Source organism: Colias philodice, chromosome 29 (genome assembly GCF_061535455.1).
Source record: "Colias philodice isolate Cphi_HAF_F1 chromosome 29, ilColPhil1 Martin Lab GWU primary, whole genome shotgun sequence".
NCBI lineage: Eukaryota > Metazoa > Arthropoda > Insecta > Lepidoptera > Pieridae > Colias > Colias philodice.
The window spans coordinates 6,008,575-6,027,684 of record NC_143114.1 but is presented as its reverse complement, the minus strand read 5'-3'; the positions used below and the strand labels follow the sequence as shown (position 1 = coordinate 6,027,684).

Genomic DNA, 19,110 nt, shown 5'->3' with positions numbered 1-19,110 from the left:
CCCAAGTCAATTTTTTATATATAAATACTTTGTAACTACATCTATGACAAATAAATTTTCATTTTCATTCTCATTCTTACTCTCACTCTCACTCTAACTCTTACTCTCACTCTCACTCATAGCGTTGCAAGTGTGTTGATATGCGTTTTTCCTTGATAATCTTAATTTTATTTTTTTAAAGTATTTTTTTTATCAATTTTACAGGTACCCTCATCCCAACCAACGCGTCTATTCAGCTTTCTAAACCCACTAGCAATAGAGATATGGTTATATGTTCTAGCTGCGTATATATTGGTTTCATTTACATTATTTGTTATGGCGAGATTCTCACCTTATGAATGGTGAGTCATATTTTATACTAGCTGCGCTCCGCGGTTTCACTCGCGTGGCTCCGCTTCTGTTGGTATTAGCGTGATGATATATAGCCTTCCTTGATAAATGGGCTATCCAACACCGAAATAATTTTTCAAATCGGACCAATAGTTCTTGAGATTAGCGCGTCCAAACAAACAAACCCCTCAGTTTTATAATATTAGTATAGATTATTATTTTTGAAGTGAAACTTCTAGGCGCGTTGAGAGTAAAATTTCAAAGTCGCGTCATGGCAATACCGTCATGTCATGGAGTAAGGCTTCGATTGCGTATCTTTGGATCTTGCCAAAGAAGTTTCACCTCTGACACGTGTGCTCAGCACACACGCACTATTTTTCCAATAGTGTATTCTTATTACAAAAATAATTTTGTAAAATTATTTGCCAAAGAAGTTTCACTTCTGACACGTGTGCACAGCACACACGCTCTGTTAACGAATAAATGTATTCTTATTTCAAAAATAATTTTATAAAATTATTAAAGTGAAACTTTTATTACATCGTCTCAAACTTTTTGGTCTGTGTAGCGCATGTCGCGTGACGGTCAGCTGCCGAGTAGGTATAAAGCAGTGTTCGGAACCGTACGATAATTATCGTACAAATACGATAATTTTGTGCCTAAGTTTCACTTTTACCGTGGTTTCATAAAACCACACAACATTTTTTGCCAAAGAAGTTTCACTTCTGACACGTGTACACGCTCTTTATTCCAATATTTTTTTTAATAATACTTATGTTATTTTTACACTTTTCAGGTCAAGCAGTACGCACGTATGTGGTCATGAAACTAAATTACTAACAAATCAATTTAGTGTATGTAACTCCATTTGGTTCATAACTGGAACGTTTCTGAGACAGGGCTCTGGATTGAATCCTAAGGTTAGTTTTACTACTTTAATAAATTAAATTATTTATGCATTTTAAGAGGTCTAGGTCCATTTATTACTAAAGTCTAGATACAATTTTTCATATATTTTATTCCAACGTATAAATTATTACAAAATTTATGTTTTATTATTTATGTTTAATTCAATTCTATTACATATAAGTACTTTATATAGGTACTGTAGAATTCATATACTACATGCTTTTTCCCATGAATAACTTTGCTAGCAGTCCGATCCTAAATTGGAAAAAAATATATTAAAAAAATGTTTTTTTTTTTTCACATTTTTAGTCGGAAGGAGCGAAATTCAATTAAAAAAACTAGATTTTTTTTAAGTGAAACTTCTTTAGGCGCGTTGGAATAAAATTTCAAGGTGATGTCATAGCAATACCGTCACGTCATGAAGTAAGGCGACGGTGTTGGTATCTTTTAATCTTGCCACAGAAGTTTCACTTCTTACACGTGTGCTCCATACACACGCTTTTGCACGCCTCATAAGCGAAGCGTTGAGGTGGGTACTACTGTCACTTCGCGCAAAACATCTGATTTTTCAAACTTAAAATGTCTTTATGTATCATACATTGCACTTGTAAGATAATACATACACACACATATTAAGAAAAAACACTATTTTTAACGTTCATGATATTTTTGATGTCATTTTTGTTATTTAAACTAGTTAAAAAACAGTTTAAAAAAGTTCTGTCTTGGACGTCCGTGTGTCTGTATGTGCGGATCCTTTTTCTTGTTAACACGATAGCGACCGAAATACTTTACTAATCGAGTCTTTTTTTTTCTCTTACGCTTGAGTATGCTCAGGAATAGAACCCTTTCATTTTTCAGGGTCTGATTCGATGTGGTTTAATTGTTATTAAATAAACAAAAATAATAATTAATAAATATTTATTAAAAAAAATTATGAGGCGTGCACTTTTGGATTTTCCAAATTATTTTTAATTTACAATAATGTATTTTTAGGCTACATCAACGCGAATAGTAGGTGGTATTTGGTGGTTCTTCACGCTAATCATACTATCATCGTATACCGCGAATTTGGCTGCCTTCCTCACGGTAGAGCGGACGGTATTACCAATACAGAGCGCAGCGGATTTAGCCGCTCAGAACAGTGTGCAGTATGGGACACTCAATGGAGGGTCTACTATGACGTTCTTTAGAGTGAGTTTTTCAAGATTTTTTGTTGTTTTAGGTAATATTAATACATATTAATATTTAATCGATGTATCGTAATTCGTAGGTATCGATGATCGGGTTCGAATACCGCTTCGTGATCGAATTTTTTCTATGCTTTAAAAATGTATATTTATAAAGCATTTGAATGCCATAAAACCAACATATCAAATTCAGTTTTAGGTTATGTTTGTTGCATCAATGCATGATGTTGTTGTGATTTTTGCTACTTTTCAGTAGTACTCGGGGACGAATTGAAGAATTTTTATATTGATAAATATTTATTACAAAAGTGGAGATGGAATTTAGTTTTAATACGTGGGTGTGTTTTGCTTAACCTTTTTATTGATATGAAAAAAAATTTGAGGTAAAGATAAAAGAAAGGGCAAAGCGTGATGTATTATGACCTAAACTACCACTTATAGCCTGTGTTGATGGCTTGCAGATAAATATAAAATCTATTAAATATTACTTCTCTTTACGAATTATCTTTTTCAAAAGCTTTAAACCCTTTCAAATGCTTTAACCACTATTCAATCTACTATTCTTATATTTTTTTCCACTTTCCAGGATTCTAACATAGATATATACCAGCGTATGTGGCAACACATGTCGACCGCCTCCCCTCCGGCGTTAGTTTCCTCTTATGAAGAAGGAGTTAGAAGGGTCTTGGGGGGAAACTACGCGTTCCTAATGGAGTCCACCATGTTGGACCATAGAGTACAGAGGGATTGTAATTTGACACAAATTGGAGGGCTGTTGGATTCGAAGGTAAATAAAAATGAATAAAATTCATAAAAAGATTGGATGTACGATTGTTGTAATGAAGGAATAGTTGTGGACCTAATACTGGACTTGTGGCACCCCATCTCTAAATATAGGCTATAAAATTTTTGTATAAGAATATAAATGTGTCTGTTTGCTTTAATTGTTCCCAAATAGTGGCAATTTTTTTTATTGTTAAAATATTATAAACTTACAGATTTCATTATAGTATAGAACGACCTTGTGTGAAATTTTTTATCGTAAATAGTATTGAATAGTCATCTAGATTTAGGGAAAAAAATACTTTGAATGTTTTTCATCCATATTTTCTGTTCTATACAGTTTTAAAAATATTTATAAGCATTTTTAATCTATAAAACATACAATAAAAAAGAGCGTGTGTGCCGAGCACACATATCACAAGTGAAATTTATTTGGCAAGATTAAAAGATACCAAAATCGTCGCCTTACTCCGTGACGTGACGGTATTGCCATGAGGCGACCTTGAAATTTTACTCTCAGCGAAGTTTCACTTCAAAAGTTTGAGTTTGAGTTTGAAAAATATTCTCCAGGGTTACGGCATAGCAACATGGAAAGGCAGTCCATGACACAAGATACTAGCCATAATAGATTCTGTATGTTACGATTCATTTATTAGAATGAAGTCAAGTTGAATAAATACCCATCTTAAAATAAAGGCTATAAAAATTTTGTAACAACAACAATATTATTTTGATGATAATTCTGTTTACCTTAATTGTTCCCAAATAATAACAAGCTCTTTTTATTTTATTGTTAAAATATTGCAAACTTACATATTTTATTATAGTATCGAACTACCTTGCTTTGAAACAGTATTGAATAGTTATCTAGATTTAGGCAAAAAAATATTTAAAAAGTTTTTTATAAATATTTTGAACATTTGTAAGCGTTTAAAAGCTATAAAAATACAATAATTTTTCCAGGGTTACGGCATAGCAACATGGAAAGGCAGTCCATGGCGGGACAAGATATCGCTAGCCATACTGGAGTTACAGGAAAAAGGAGTAATACAGATACTCTATGACAAATGGTGGAAAAATACGGGCGATGTATGTAACCGTGATGGGAAGGATAGTAAGGCTAATCCGCTGGGCGTTCAGAATATTGGTAAGAATATTTCTTCAACGATTTAGTTCGACGACATTTGATATCTGCCCGCACTTGGCCAGCGTGGTGGATGATGGCCTGTACCCTCATAGGAGGTGTCCCAGCAGTGGGAACGTATATGGGCTGATGATGATGATAATATTTTTCGTTGTATTTTAAATAATTAGGCTATAGCTAAACGGTATTTAATTTTTTTTTTATTTTAAAAATAGCTAATGGGTTTGATCATTCTTAGTGGAAAAATATAGTGTCTTCTTATAATGCACTAGCGGTCCGTCCCGACTTCGTTCGTGGTACATATATAGCCTATAGCCTTTCTTAATAAATAGGCAATCTAACACCGAAATAATTTTTCAAATCGGATCATTAGTTCCTGAGATTAGCGCGTTCAAACAAACAAACTCTTCAGCTTTATAATATTAGTACAGATTTATTAAGCGAAGAGAAATTTATATGTAAGAGTAAAATCAGTTTGCCTGAATTCATACATTCATTGTTGTTTTTTTTTATTTAGGAGTTAGTTACTCATGGTCCCAGAAATGTTAAAAAATTAGAATTATTTAAAAAACAACTCGATTTATGCTTCGAAATAAAAATATCTAGGTATAAATTGGTGACAGAACTTTCGGTATAGCAGTTTTTGAGTATATGACCAACCTTATAAATCTATTTTCTAAGAATTTTAAATATTATTAGAAATTACACGCGAGGCCGGGTTAAATATTAGTTTGAATGTAATAAGAATGTACTGCGATTCTACACAGCTACCTTATTGATGTAGGTAGTTGATAACAAATCACAGCAAGTCAACGACTTTTAGCAAAGTGAGGGTAGTTGGGTCAAAACGTCGTAGGTATAAAAAACGTCTGAGGCACGATTCGTACGAGCGCCACGAGTCAAAGGAAAGCGGCAATTTATAGTATTCGACAGCTAAGCATGTTCACACAGGAAACAGTGACAAACTGACAACTATTCATCCACAAAAATATAAAATCAAAAGTTACGTCTAACAATATTATAATTTTCAGGTGGAGTATTCGTCACACTTCTATGTGGCTTGGTTCTGGCCATAGTGGTGGCCATTTTAGAATTCTGTTGGAACACAAGGAAAAACGCGTCGCAGGGTAGGCAGTCCCTGTGCAGTGAAATGGGTCAGGTAAATATGCACTACATAAGAAAATCTAGGGATATTTTATATTTCATCAAAATATAAAAAAACTAGCTTTTCGCCCGCGTTTTCAAAGGAGTAGGATTTCCGGGATAAAACCTATCCTATGTGTTAATCCAAGATACCCTCTATATGTGTGCTAAATTTCATTATAATCGGTTCAGTAGTTTATGCGTGAAAACCATACATGCAAACCTTTCCTTTATATAATACTAGCTTTCCACCCGCAGCTTCGCCCGCGCAGTCCAAGAAAAACCCGCATAGTTCCCGTTCCCGTGGGATTTCCAGGATAAAACCTATCCTATTTCCCGGGATAAAAAATAGCCTATGTCCTTTCTCGGGTATCAAAATATCTCTATACCAAATTTCATGCAAATTGCTTCAGTAGTTAAGGCGTGATTGAGTAACAGACAGACAGACAGAGTTTCTTTCGCATTTATAATATTAGTATGGATTAGTATAGATGTATGAAGAATTTTCTGACTGTATATAAAATGGTAATATCACAAAAATAAAATTATATTGTTTTTTGTAAAAATGTTAATTTTTTTTTGGTATTAATTTTGATTATAATTGAAATAGTCTTATAAAATCTACTAATAATAGTAATTGACAATCGTTTTTTTTGCGTTTACTTAAAATTTAGCGTCAAAGTCTCGCTATGTCTGGTCCCATGTTCTTTGCAAGTCTACACAGAATTGTTTTATAATAAAAAAAAATGTGTGCGTGTACTAGTGTACACACGTAAGAAGTGAAACTTCTTTAGGACCTTATTTTTCAAAAAATAATTTACCTACTATAATTATCATATATGCAACTTTACAGAAATCTGTCGAATCACGCGTGGTAGGGATAAGAAAAAGATGGCGCGTAACGGAAAAATGTCACGCGTAACGAAAAAATGTTACACTAAATTGTTTTCCAACCCCGATAAAGAAGTTTCACTTCAAAAATTAAAAAGTTCTGATATTTCGTTTTTTTATTGCATTCAAATACTTTATAAATATTAATTTTGAAAGAATAGAAAACATTCGATCATAACATTTAAGTATATATCAATTTCCATAGTGAAATTTGTTAATAATACGCGCTAATTAACCCCAGGAGCTCCGCACAGCGATGCGAGGCGGTTCATCCAGGACGGTGCTAAAGCCTGGCTGCTCCAGATGCTCTCCAGCCACACACGTGCCACCAGCTCCAGCTAGATATGAGGTAGGTTTATTAATTACTAGCTTTCCACCCGCGGCTTCGCCCGCGCAGTCAAGGAAAAACCCGCATAGTTCCCGTTCCCATGGGATTTCCGGGATAAAACCTATCCTTTGTGTTAATCCAAGTTACCCTCTATATGTGTGCTAAATTTCATTGTAATCGGTTCATTAGTATTTGCGTGAAAGAGTAACAAACATCCATACTTACAAACTTTCGCCTTTATAAATAGTATATAATTATATAGTAGGATAGTGTTTCCTTTTATAGCATTATTTGTTTGATATATACATTGGAACCCCGATTAACCGAATTAATGGCCTTTCAAGCTAGAGGGTTCGATTCCCAGCCGGGGCAAATATTTGTGATGAACATAGATGTTAGCTCTGTGTCTGGGTGTTAGAGCGGCCGTATACGGACCGCTTCAAGCAGTTGAGACCGACGGCTTGAAGCCGCGACCGCGCGGTGAACTATAAATATTCATTCACTGCCGTACACGGACTGCTCGAGCGGTCGCGACAGCTTCGAGCCGTCAACTGCGCGGTTTGTAGCGACAGCTTGAGCAGTCAACGACCGACCGCTCGAGCAGTCCGTGTACGGCCGGGCTTACGATTCTCGTAAACCCCCTTGTTTGTGTGTGTGAGCCATTTCGAACGTGTTGTATGAAGTTTCCCTACATGTTGTTTGTATATTATGGTTCTACTAGCTTTGCCCGCTTTGTCTAAAACCTAATAAATTATATACTAAAACCTTCCTCTTGAATCACTCTATCTATTAAAAAAAAACCGAATTAAAATCCGTTGCGTACTTTTAAAGATTTAAGCATACAAAGGGACATAGGGACAGAGAAAGCGACTTTGTTTTATACTATGTAGTGATACTATGTCGTGTGTCCAGGCGGACGCGTCAAGCACAGTGGAGCTCAAGGAGCTGCGCTGGTCATAGCGCGGGGCGCGGCGCGGCGTCTCCGCGCCCGCCTCGCCCGCGCCTGCGCTAGCTCCCACCCGACATACACATACACGTATGTATTTGCCACTTATCACTTGTCATATCCCTACCGGGTCTGATAGACACACACACGTATGAATTTACAGTCACTTGTCTTATCCCTACCGCCCAGATACACAAACACGTACGTATTTGTAGTTTATTTGTCACTGGTCACACCGCTCGCGCACCGAACACACACACACACGTACGTATCAATTCGTTGCGTTTAAAAACTAGACAAATTCTCATTCTGCCCATTATAAAGCTGCAATCTTTTGCAGCATAATGCATTAATACTCGGCTTAAAATCATGAGCGTTTTAGTTTTTAGTGCTAGTTTTAAAGTTTGTTTTAGTTTCTCTAGTGAAGTTAAAGAAAACCATAATAATATAAATTTGTATAATTTTCAGACTCAACAAGTACTCTACGAAGAACGTCGTCGTACGTCCTGAAGGAGCCTCGAGAGAAGAAACATGTTCAAATAGTTGCCTAAATCTAAATGTAGATTTTTTACTGCCGTTTCTAATAACCTGTATATCTATAAAAATATTATTTATCAATATTATTTAATTTCATTTTTAATAATTATACTTATATCTGTTACATAAGATAGGAATAGAACAGGCCCTTTTAAAGAACCCTGAAGAACACCGTGTAATATACATTCAACTTATTAATGGTTTCTGCGAATATTAACTAATGAATATATCAATTCTGTTTGTTATTTAAGAACGAAATTCATATTATGTTTTATTTAATTAGATTTTTTATAATTTGAAGTTGAAAATATAAGGAAAAATTACATAAGCAACCATGTCTAAAGCATTATGGAACACAATCTTATATTTTGTCACAGCCATATAATATTCAAGTCATTTACTAAAACGAATTCGCCTATTTATATTTGGCCTATAATATATTTCCTTAAGATTTGAAATTTTTGAAGTGGAACTACTTTATGCGCATTAAAAGTAAAGTAAAGTGACGATTTTGGTATCTTTAAACCTTGCCAAAGAAGTATCACTTTTGACACGTGTGCTCATTCTCTTTGTATATTTTTGATGCATTTTGGCTAAATTTAAAGTCAACACGATTTCTTTATGAATTTTATTTAATTACTAGCGGCCCGCCCCGGCTTCGCCCGTGGTACATATGAAAAATAGATGTTGGCCGATTCTCAGACTTACCCGATATGCACAGAAAATTTCATGAGAATCGGTCCACCCGTTTCGGAGGAGTATGCAGACTAACATTGTGACACGAGAATTTTATATATAAGATTTATCTATTTAAGTTTGAAATTGACGAGGTTATTAGAAACGTTCAAATAAAAATAAGATCTTTCACAAATATTTAATTTAGATTAAATTATAATTCTTGTATAAAATATATATTTATTGAGGATGTAATATGATTATAATGATATGTATTAAATGATACAGCTATTTTGTGTACAACTGTACTTAATTCGTGGGATTTTTTGAATAAGTACCTAGATTTGTTGTATTAGTACAAATATTTTAAATACTTCACTTGAATATCATTAAAAATCTTTGAAATTTTTTATGTTAATTTTGGCTTTTTTCTTATTAAAATATAACAAGGATCAACTCTAATCAAAATCGCTGGGTTAATATTTTGGTATTTTAAAGCCGGCTACTCACGTACCTGCAGTAGGGGCAATATTGGAATTGTACCCTTAATTGTGATGTGTATAGACAAGCAGGGGCAATTTAAGAACAGCTGATATTGCTCCGACCGCCGACAAACCGAGATTGTTCCAATATTGCCCCTGCCGCAGGTACGTGAGTAGCCGGCTTTATATGCAAATTATTTCATTCCTCAAAATTATAAATCACACACATAATTATTCTAAAACCGACCATATTGTAAACAACATAGAATTCAATTTTCATCTAGGGTCAACCGGGGTAAATGCAACTAAAAAATAACAAGTTTCAAGTTTGATCGGTTGCAGTTATCTCCTTTTATATTTGGTCATTTATTTGACCCATTTAGTGATTTTTGTATTTATTCAAGATTATTTTCAACCAATCAAACAATACAGTAGTCTTATAAATAACTGGTAGTGAGAATATTTCCTAAAATTGGTAGAAAAAGTTACATTAACCCCTAGTCGGGGGTAAATGCAACTAACTGCCATAGCTCTTCTTCTATTTCATATAAAACAACGAATATAGAATATATTTATGAGATTTCATGTTATTCATAGGATTTTGAACTGGATTACCGTGTAGCAAGGACGAGTTTTCAGGAAAAATCTTATTTTTCTGATTGTGGGGCAAATGCAACTATTTGTTAGAGAATTAGTGTGGGGAATGCAAAAAACTTATTCATCGATATATTTTTATTATTCTATATATATATACAATAACGTTATCTATACAATAACGTTGCGATCGTAGATGGCGCCGCATTATTTAGAGGAAAAACTCATGTACCTACTTTGATTTACCACTTTAAATCGCAACAAAAAAAAATAACAGTGTACTACCTACTAAGTCAATTTTAGTTTTTGTTCAGAACAAATAATATTCTTTGTGTTAAATATTGTTAAAAACGTAAACCAAACAAAATACGTTTATTAGTTAATCAACCGTTTACTAAAAATTACTTGAACAATCACAGAACTATCCTACCTATCGTTTTTAGTTACTTATATTCTTTAACCACGCTTTATCTAATTTGAATTTTACTTATGAACCCATCTCTGGGTATAATATCGAAGAAATAATCGATGGTTCTTCTTTAATTAATCATAAAGAAAGTATATTTTGACTACCAAGAAGGATACATAATAAAAATATCGACACTGTCACATCACTAGTGTTTTTAGTTTCATACAAAAATATAAGGGGCTATTGTAACTAACCTCACAGTTGCAATAACCCCACAGTGAAATTTTCATGAGGCAATTGTAACTGCATCAATAACACAAAATAGAGTCAACTAACGCACTAAAAATATAAATGAAATATGCTTAACGGCTTGTGATAATCGTGTCCAATCAAAAACACCTGCAAAAAATCACTCCTAAACAATTTTTTTGTCTGCAAAACTCGACACCTGTTTTTACGCACACCAACTTCAAAATAGCGGTTTGACACAATGGCCTATCAATCAAATAGTTTTCATCGTAGGGGCACCATCTATTACTTGTAAGATTTATTAGTCGTTGAGTTATTGAATCATAGGTGGCGATTTATTACAACAACTCTAATAAATTAGTTATGATAACTAGTTGCCATAGCCCCATAGTTGCATTTGCCCCGGTTGACCCTATAGTTAAATCGTCTAAATCCAAGATAATCTTAATTTATTATCAGTATTATTTATATTATCTATTTATTTCAAAAACCTACGAATTGTGTTCATACAAATTTATAACGATTATAAAACACGGATAATTTATACGCGTATAATATTTATTTAATGTAAATGTTTTGAAATGTTTGTTGTGTGGATATAGATTGTGTATACTTGTATACGATCCGGTACAAAAAAACTTGAAATACTTAAAAACCTATTACATACTTACTTATTGTAAGAATGCACAGGTTGCCTGGAAGAAATCGTTTCAAAGTGATAAGGCCGTCAATTTGTACGGTGAAGATTCCTTTTCTATGATATTGTATTTTATATCTGTGCATTTTACAATAAAGTCTTTCTCTCCACAATACACGGGGTACCGCCATAAGCACGTCACACACGGTGAAAATACTATAATATTTTTATAAGGTATCCGGTATCAGCGTTCTGACCATCATTTTTCTTTTTGACATTGCGTACTAAGACCCCTGTAGAACCGCCATCCTGTTACAAATGACCCACAAAATTTCGGGTCCTTTGGAAGCCTTACATGGGGAAACAGGTCCAATACGCAGAGGCACAGATTGTAACTGTCAAATAAAATAAATAAATTTAATAAAATAAATTTAATTTGAAACCTATCCTATAATTCAAATTGGGTTAAACATCACACAAATAAATGTGTAAATCAAATTAAAAATCGGGTCAGTAGTTTTGGAATCCATCGCGGACATAGTGACACGTACTTTTTATATATACCTAATTTATTGAAGTGAAACTTCTTTATCGGGGTTGGAAAAAAAAGTGTCGCATTTTTTCGTTACGCGTGACATTTTTCCGTTACGCGCCATCTTTTTCTTATCCCTACCACGCGTGATTCGACGTATTTTTGTAAAGTTGCATATAGTAAATTATTTAAAAAAAAATAAGGTCATAAAGTAGTTTCACTTCTTACGTGCGTGTACCTACACTAGTACACGCACATATTTGTTATTACTATTAATTTATACCTTTGCAAAGAGAGCGTTTTTTGTACCGGATCATACTTCGCAATAGTGTAACGCTAGAGTAATTATAAGATTTTGTACAGCGTATGTATGGTTTAAAAAATTATCACATGAAACGGAAGTTAGTCTTACTATAAGGGTATTACACATAGTTCCCGTTCCCGTGGGATTTCCGGGATGAAACCTATGTGTTAATCCAAGTTACCCTCTGTATGTGTGCTAAATTTCATTGTAATCGGTTCAGTAGTATTTGCGTGAAAGAGTATTCAAACACACACACATCCTCACAAACTTTCGCATTTATATATATGTTACGGCTAAAGGTAGGTGAGAACATAAACTTAAGATTAGCCGGCTAAACTTAGGTTTATTTTCGACGAGGTGTTAATGTTAGTTTGTTCTATCTTTAGCCGGCTAAACTTAAGTGTAACCGCAGGCCCGTGGCTAAAAATGTCGGGGTGGGTAGATTTGGTTACTATAATACATGTAAAGAACAGGGCGAGTGTTTTCTGGCACTTCGCCGGCTGCTGCCGCAGCACGCTCGCTGCGCTCGCTCGGCTCGTGCGGGTCTTAAGAGTTCTAACCTAACCTAACCTAGCCACCAGCTTTCTGCCCTGAGTCGGGGTGGGTAGATTTGGTTACTATAATACATGTAAGGAACAGGGCGAGTGTTTTCTGGCACTTCGCCGGCTGCTGCCGCAGCACGCTCGCTGCGCTCGCTCGGCTCGTGCGGGTCTTAAGAGTTCTAACCTAACCTAACCTAGCCACCAGCTTTCTGCCCTGAGTCGGGGTGGGTAGATTTGGTTACTATAATACATGTAAGGAACAGGGCGAGTGTTTTCTGGCACTTCGCCGGCTGCTGCCGCAGCACGCTCGCTGCGCTCGCTCGGCTCGTGCGGGTCTTAAGAGTTCTAACCTAACCTAACCTAGCCACCAGCTTTCTGCCCTGAGTCGGGGTGGGTAGATTTGGTTACTATAATACATGTAAGGAACAGGGCGAGTGTTTTCTGGCACTGTGCGGGCCCCTCAAGCCCTCCACCGGCCCGGCGCTAACCAAATCTACCCACCCCGACATTTTTAGCCACGGGCCTGCGGTTACACTTAAGTTTAGCCGGCTAAAGATAGAACAAACTAACATTAACACCTCGTCGAAAATAAACCTAAGTTTAGCCGGCTAATCTTAAGTTTATGTTCTCACCTACCTTTAGCCGTGACATATATATATATATTTTATAAGTATAATTTAACAATTAGATAACTACATATTAGGAATTCACACCATTAACACTCACTAAAAATCCATACAAATAATATTTTCTTGTGCATGATTTTTCGAGAATGACATATTCAGAAATAATGGAGATTGAAGACTTGTTCCTCTTTAAAAACTTATTTTGGACTATTATATGTATTCTTTGACTATATATTTAAACATTATAGGTAATGTTTGCGTTTCAAAAGTTATAAAAATATCGATAAAATCAGTTTTATGTGATAATTTATTTTTAGATAACTGCATGTAATAGCTGATGTTGAACATGGCATGGGGCAATAGATTTTTGTTTCGATAAAATGAGGATAATATAGTGAAGTGTGAACTAAAAATTAATTAATTTTTACACGTATAAGAAAAAGATGTACCTAGCTAAATTGAAGCGTAAGTTTTATCAATTGTTTTTGTAATATACTGTGTAAAACATTTCTAAAAGCAAGGCCCAATGATGACAAGTATTATTTTTCAATTTTAAGCTATTGCATAGCTTCTATCGCGGGCCTTGAGCGCGGGGACCGAATCCAGAAATTGCGTAACGAAAAACCTCACGCTCCCCACTCCGACGGGCGCGGAGGTGTGGCTTGAAGGCATAGCATGCAATAGCTTTACCGCGGCAGTCCCCGAGTGCCACACGTCTTTTTTTCTATGTTTTTATTGATAAGGCTCGCTTCCCATGTTACTATTATAACTCAATCTTATTCTGTTTTAATGACATTTGTTTTTATGCGTAATAAAATGCGTAAAAAATAAAATCTATTGATTAATTATCTTTGATATCACTACTTGAAGTTGGAAGTTTAAAAAAATAAGTTTTTAAACATATTTAAACGATTTTTAATTCGAAATTTAATTCTTTAAACAAATAGATTTTTAATATTTAAAAAGTCTGTTTTTTGTACTATATAAAATATACTTGTATGCCCCATGTCCCAAGAGGAGCGAGGAGTGACGTCATCAGTAATGTTTGGTGTTAATTGTGATTGTAATATCGAGATTTGTAATAAAATGCGTTGATAATATTATATTGTTTTATTTTGTTCTCTGTTCTTAGCGAATCTGTGTCTTAATAGGAAATATACACTAATATAAAGCTGAAACGTCTGTTTGAACGCGCATCTGAGGAACTACTGTGTCGATTTGATAAAAATTTTCAAATTACATACTATCTATAATACAAAATTTTCCTAGTAATTTTTCACCCTTATGAAAAAAAAATACGACACAGAGTCCAAAGTGATAAGTAATCACTTGTTAATGTGTGACGTATGTTACAAACGGAAGGATCGATTTTTATAAAGTTGTTTTTGATATATATAGAAAAAATGTATACCTAAGGAAGGAGATGTAGGTAATAGGGAAAAACAAAATTTTATATTTTTTACAATTTATTTTATAATTACCACATTACTACATAGATATACAATTCTCGCTGAACAAAATATCAGGAGTTAGTGGAATAGGCGTCTTCGGCTGATTGATTGTTCTTTCGAAGTATTTTCTTAAAAAAGAAATAACCGTGTAAAAGGCTAATCTAATTCAGGTGTTATTACGAATAATTAAAAACACATGATACTATAGGATACGTAGTATATTATTATTAGTCTGTGCTATAGGTGTTTTTTTAAGAATCTTCCTCTAGTAAAGTCTATGATGAATAAGCTTGTTTCTTAATTTATATAATTCATTGTTAATCTTTGTTAACGGACTCAATCCGCGCTTCAGCAAATCTGGCAAAACCTGAAAAAAGAAAATTATATCTATATACATAATTACATACATTACATATTTATTATAAAACTATTCATTAAAAAAACCGCATCAAAATCGGGTGCGTAGTTTTAAAGATCTAAGCATGCATAGGGAAAGATCTAGGTGATCCGATTTTAATATTATTTGAAATATGGCGTCTACCAGTTGGTTCCATTTAAATTTTCAGGACCAGGATTTTTCAATTTATCTGCGCAATAATCACCACTGCTTGAACGGTGAAGGAAAACATCGTGAGGAAACCGACATGTCGAAGAATCAAAAGTTCGACGACATTTGACGTCTGCCAACCTGCACTTGGCCAGTGTGGTGGATTACGGCTTGATCCCATGTGGCCCGGGCAACGGAGGCCCATGTCCCAGCAGTGGGAACGAAATGGGCTACTGATTATGATGATGAAAACATCTTACCTCTGCATCATGGCTTAGTTCAAGAAGTTTTTTCCCGGGTCGAAATCTCTCTGACTGTCCGTCTGAATTTTCTTCAGTGCTGTCTCCATGCGTGCCTGATTGCTTTTGAAAAACTATGCAACTGAAATTAAGAAATAAATATTATCACTAATATTAAATTCTAACTAGTAGGTAATATGTAGGACACAGAAAAAAGAGCGTGTCTACCCCGTGCACACGTGTCAGAAGTGAAACTTCTTTGGTAAAGATACCAAAATCGACGCCGTACTCCATGAAGTGACGGTATTGCCTCATGGCAACGACGATCTTAAAATTTTACTCTTAAGTACCTCAAAATTTTACTCTTTACCCAAATAAGCTTCACTTCAAAATCATTAAGTATCAAAGTTTTAATTATTATAAATACCGTTTTTGTCTGGACCTAGCAGCATTTCCATAGATATCTGTAGAAAGTAAACATTATTTTATAATTATAGGATTACCTATTTATAAGAAACAAGAATTATACGTAGAAAGAAAATATTTATATGTCTTCCAATAACATAAAAATAAATAAAATAAATCTTTATTTTGCTTTAAACATGGCATTAAAATATGGTGATACAATTATATTAATAAAGTACAAACATGTTCAGCCAATACAATTTAGTGCATTCGAGGAATTCCGGATGTCGGGTAATTCGGAAAATTATGAATACCACTTCAGAGCATCGTTTTATTTTGAGTATCCTTCACATGGCATGAAAATAAGGTTTGATAACAATATTATTCATATTTGTTTAATCAATCACATAGTTACGTATTAGAGTTCTTACAGATGAACGGCAAGCTGTGAACGGCAGAGGCTACTTCAGCCGCGTCGCCACCTGTCCACATATTGACTGCTGCGGCCGACGCGTCGACGACTACCGTCGACATGTGGCGACGGCAGAAGTAGTCTGCCGTTCGCAACTAGCCGTTCGTCTGTTAGAACGCTTAATTTAACGTTATTGCATTTACCCCGTCATCCGGAATTACCCTAATGCACCTCATAGCATTAAAAAAAATAACAATGTAACTAACCTCGCTGAAACACCAACAGTAATATGATAAATAACACGAAACGGTACATTTTGTAATGATCATTTAAAATATATTTTCTGCTTTATAGATATATATATTTATATATTGCTACCATTTTAGCGTTCCGCACCCCAAAAAAAGAGACTCCAAAGAGTTTTTAAAACTGCTGCTGGAAAAGTTATTCCATTATCTTCTTATATATAAAAATGAATCGCAAAATGTGTTGGTAAGCGCATAACTCGAGAACGGCTAAACCGATTTCGATAATTCTTTTTTTATTATATTCCTTGAAGTACGAGGGTGGTTTTTATGTAGAGAAAACGTAAATACGTACCACGGGCGAAGCCGGGGCGGACCGCTAGTTTCGTATGAAAATAGATTTTCACATTTAATAATTGGGACAAGATAAAGTTAAACGGGGTAAAATCAGTACGAAAATGCCTTAGATATATTTTGATAAATTAAATTTTAAGTACATATTAATTTTAAATACATAGTATGTATGTTTGTTGATCAGACAGTCAATCATTAAGTCACTTTTGCTTCTTAACCGATTATACTTACATATTTAGTAAAAACGTTGATAATCGTTTCATATTAAACACAATGTGGATTATTTTCCTTTTTTATTTAGAAAATCGAATACAGAACCCATGTAGCAAAAGTCAAGTCTTGGTTTTCATAATGACATGCGGGTGTAATGAAGGTGGAAGTAGGCTTATAATTTTGTATTTATCTGTTTAAAACAAATTATTATTGTAAAAACAATACATCATAGGTGTGACAAAATATGATCTCATTATTTTTTAATATTAGTATGGGCATCCTAACTAATCTTAACTAATATTATAATTGCGAAAGTAACTCTGTCTGTCTAGTCTTCTTCACGCCTCAATCACTGAACCGATGTTGATGAAATTTAGCACAAAAATAGCTAGAGAAGTTTTATCTCAGAAGTAATACGGGAACGGGAACTATGCTTGACTACACAGTCGAAACCGCGGGCGGAAAGCTAGTATATTATCTTAGGTAAAAAAGTAAAGAAATTTTAAACATTCTATACACAATATTTATCAATATTGATAGTTATGCCTAAGAACTGTCCATGTTTGATTTGACTTGAAGATGCAATTTTATTATCAACACATTTGTTAAATATTTAGAAGGGTAGCAGATATCAATTATATAGTAAAACATTTTTTGCATTTACTCTAGATCCACATCCCAAAATATTTAATCCATATATAAACTATCCCTATATTTATAAGGGCCGATTTTTCATTGGATAAAACTTATCCGTCCAATAAAGTATTACACGATAAAATTAAAATGTCACGTAAACTGTCAAATACAGGCAATTAGAATACGTTTTTAAAATGGTAGTTTTATACATTATTCGACGAATAAGTTTTATCCAAGCATTGTAAAATCTGCCCTAAACCATACTTAAAACGCAAACCAACATCCGATTCACTAAAAATTAAAATCTAGTGTTCAACCATGAACCAGTCACGTTGACCTCCCCCACCATTTCTTCGAACAAAATTCCATACAAAAAGTGCTCTAGTACCAGAAATGAGGGGCCAATTAGTGTGGTCAGGTAATGAATTTAATTTACGGGCTAAAGGTCACGTCTTGTCAATGTACGCTGATAAACGTGAGGGGCTACGGTTGTAACTTGATAAAAAATATTATTTTTATGACTTATAATTTGGTGGAGTATTTTGGGAAATTTTGTTTGTCTACTTATTTATCTAGTAACTAGTTGTGTTTAGAAAAGAGACAAGGTGTTTTCGATGGAGTCATTTTTTTACAAAAGCTTGTACATCCCGAACGACAGCTTTAAGTTATCTTAATCTTAATACTATTATAAAGGCGAAAGTTTGTATGGATGTATGGATGTTTGTTACTCTTTCACGTAAAAACTACTGAACCGATTACAATGAAATTTAGCACACATATAGAGGGTAACTTGGATTAACACATAGGATAGGTTTTATCCCGGAAATCCCACGGGAACGGGAACTATGCGGGTTTTCCTTTGAAAACGCGGGCGAAGCCGCGGGCGGAAATCTAGTCAGAACATAATTCTTAAGAGACATTTGAAAGATTCGCCACCTAAGTATGGACTACGGACATTGGAATATAAATTAAGGATCTAGAATTGTATCCACTATAATTTATAACAAATGTTTACCTTTACTTTTAATGTTTAAATTTCCTTTAATATGTAAAGTGCAAGCCCTATATTGTAGTCTAAACAACATTTTATATAAAACAAATTTTGTTGGGATTATATTTTAGCCATATTAATTTATTTTTGTTGCACATAATATTATCATATTATTCGTATTCTTTCTTCTCTAAATCCGTTTAAACAATCCATACTAATATTATAAATGCGAAAGTAACTCTGCTGTCTGTCTGTTACTCAATCACGCCTTAACTACTGAACCAATTTGCATGAAATTTGGTATAGAGATATTTTGATACCCGAGAAAGGACATAGGATAGGTTTTATCCCGGAAATCCTACGGGA

The 19,110-nt window shown here is 34.3% G+C and overlaps 1 protein-coding gene and 2 long non-coding RNA genes across 3 annotated transcripts in view; 1 reads left to right on the top strand and 2 right to left on the bottom strand.

The window, feature by feature from the left end:
- Positions 1-8,562, top strand: part of LOC149476022 (glutamate receptor ionotropic, kainate 2) — a 38,442-nt gene extending 29,880 nt beyond the window's left edge. The window contains exons 13-21 of the mRNA XM_089713105.1: positions 205-341; positions 1,127-1,250; positions 2,236-2,433; positions 3,016-3,216; positions 4,176-4,359; positions 5,388-5,515; positions 6,632-6,739; positions 7,631-7,754; positions 8,133-8,562. Of these exons, the coding sequence (XP_089569231.1) occupies positions 205-341; positions 1,127-1,250; positions 2,236-2,433; positions 3,016-3,216; positions 4,176-4,359; positions 5,388-5,515; positions 6,632-6,739; positions 7,631-7,678 (1,128 nt within the window). The 3' untranslated portion in view covers positions 7,679-7,754; positions 8,133-8,562. The remainder of the gene's footprint in view (positions 1-204; positions 342-1,126; positions 1,251-2,235; positions 2,434-3,015; positions 3,217-4,175; positions 4,360-5,387; positions 5,516-6,631; positions 6,740-7,630; positions 7,755-8,132) is intronic.
- The window catches only part of LOC149476015 (uncharacterized), a 232,628-nt gene that overhangs the window by 64,795 nt on the left and 148,723 nt on the right, over positions 1-19,110 (bottom strand). Inside the window, exon 2 of the long non-coding RNA XR_016318002.1 lies at positions 9,650-11,053. This is a non-coding gene — a long non-coding RNA (uncharacterized LOC149476015). The remainder of the gene's footprint in view (positions 1-9,649; positions 11,054-19,110) is intronic.
- LOC149476021 (uncharacterized) lies at positions 14,764-16,623 on the bottom strand. The gene is made up of 4 exons (XR_016317907.1): positions 16,572-16,623; positions 15,916-15,952; positions 15,510-15,630; positions 14,764-15,069 (listed from the first exon to the last, which is right to left on the bottom strand). It is a non-coding gene; the product is annotated as an uncharacterized LOC149476021 (long non-coding RNA).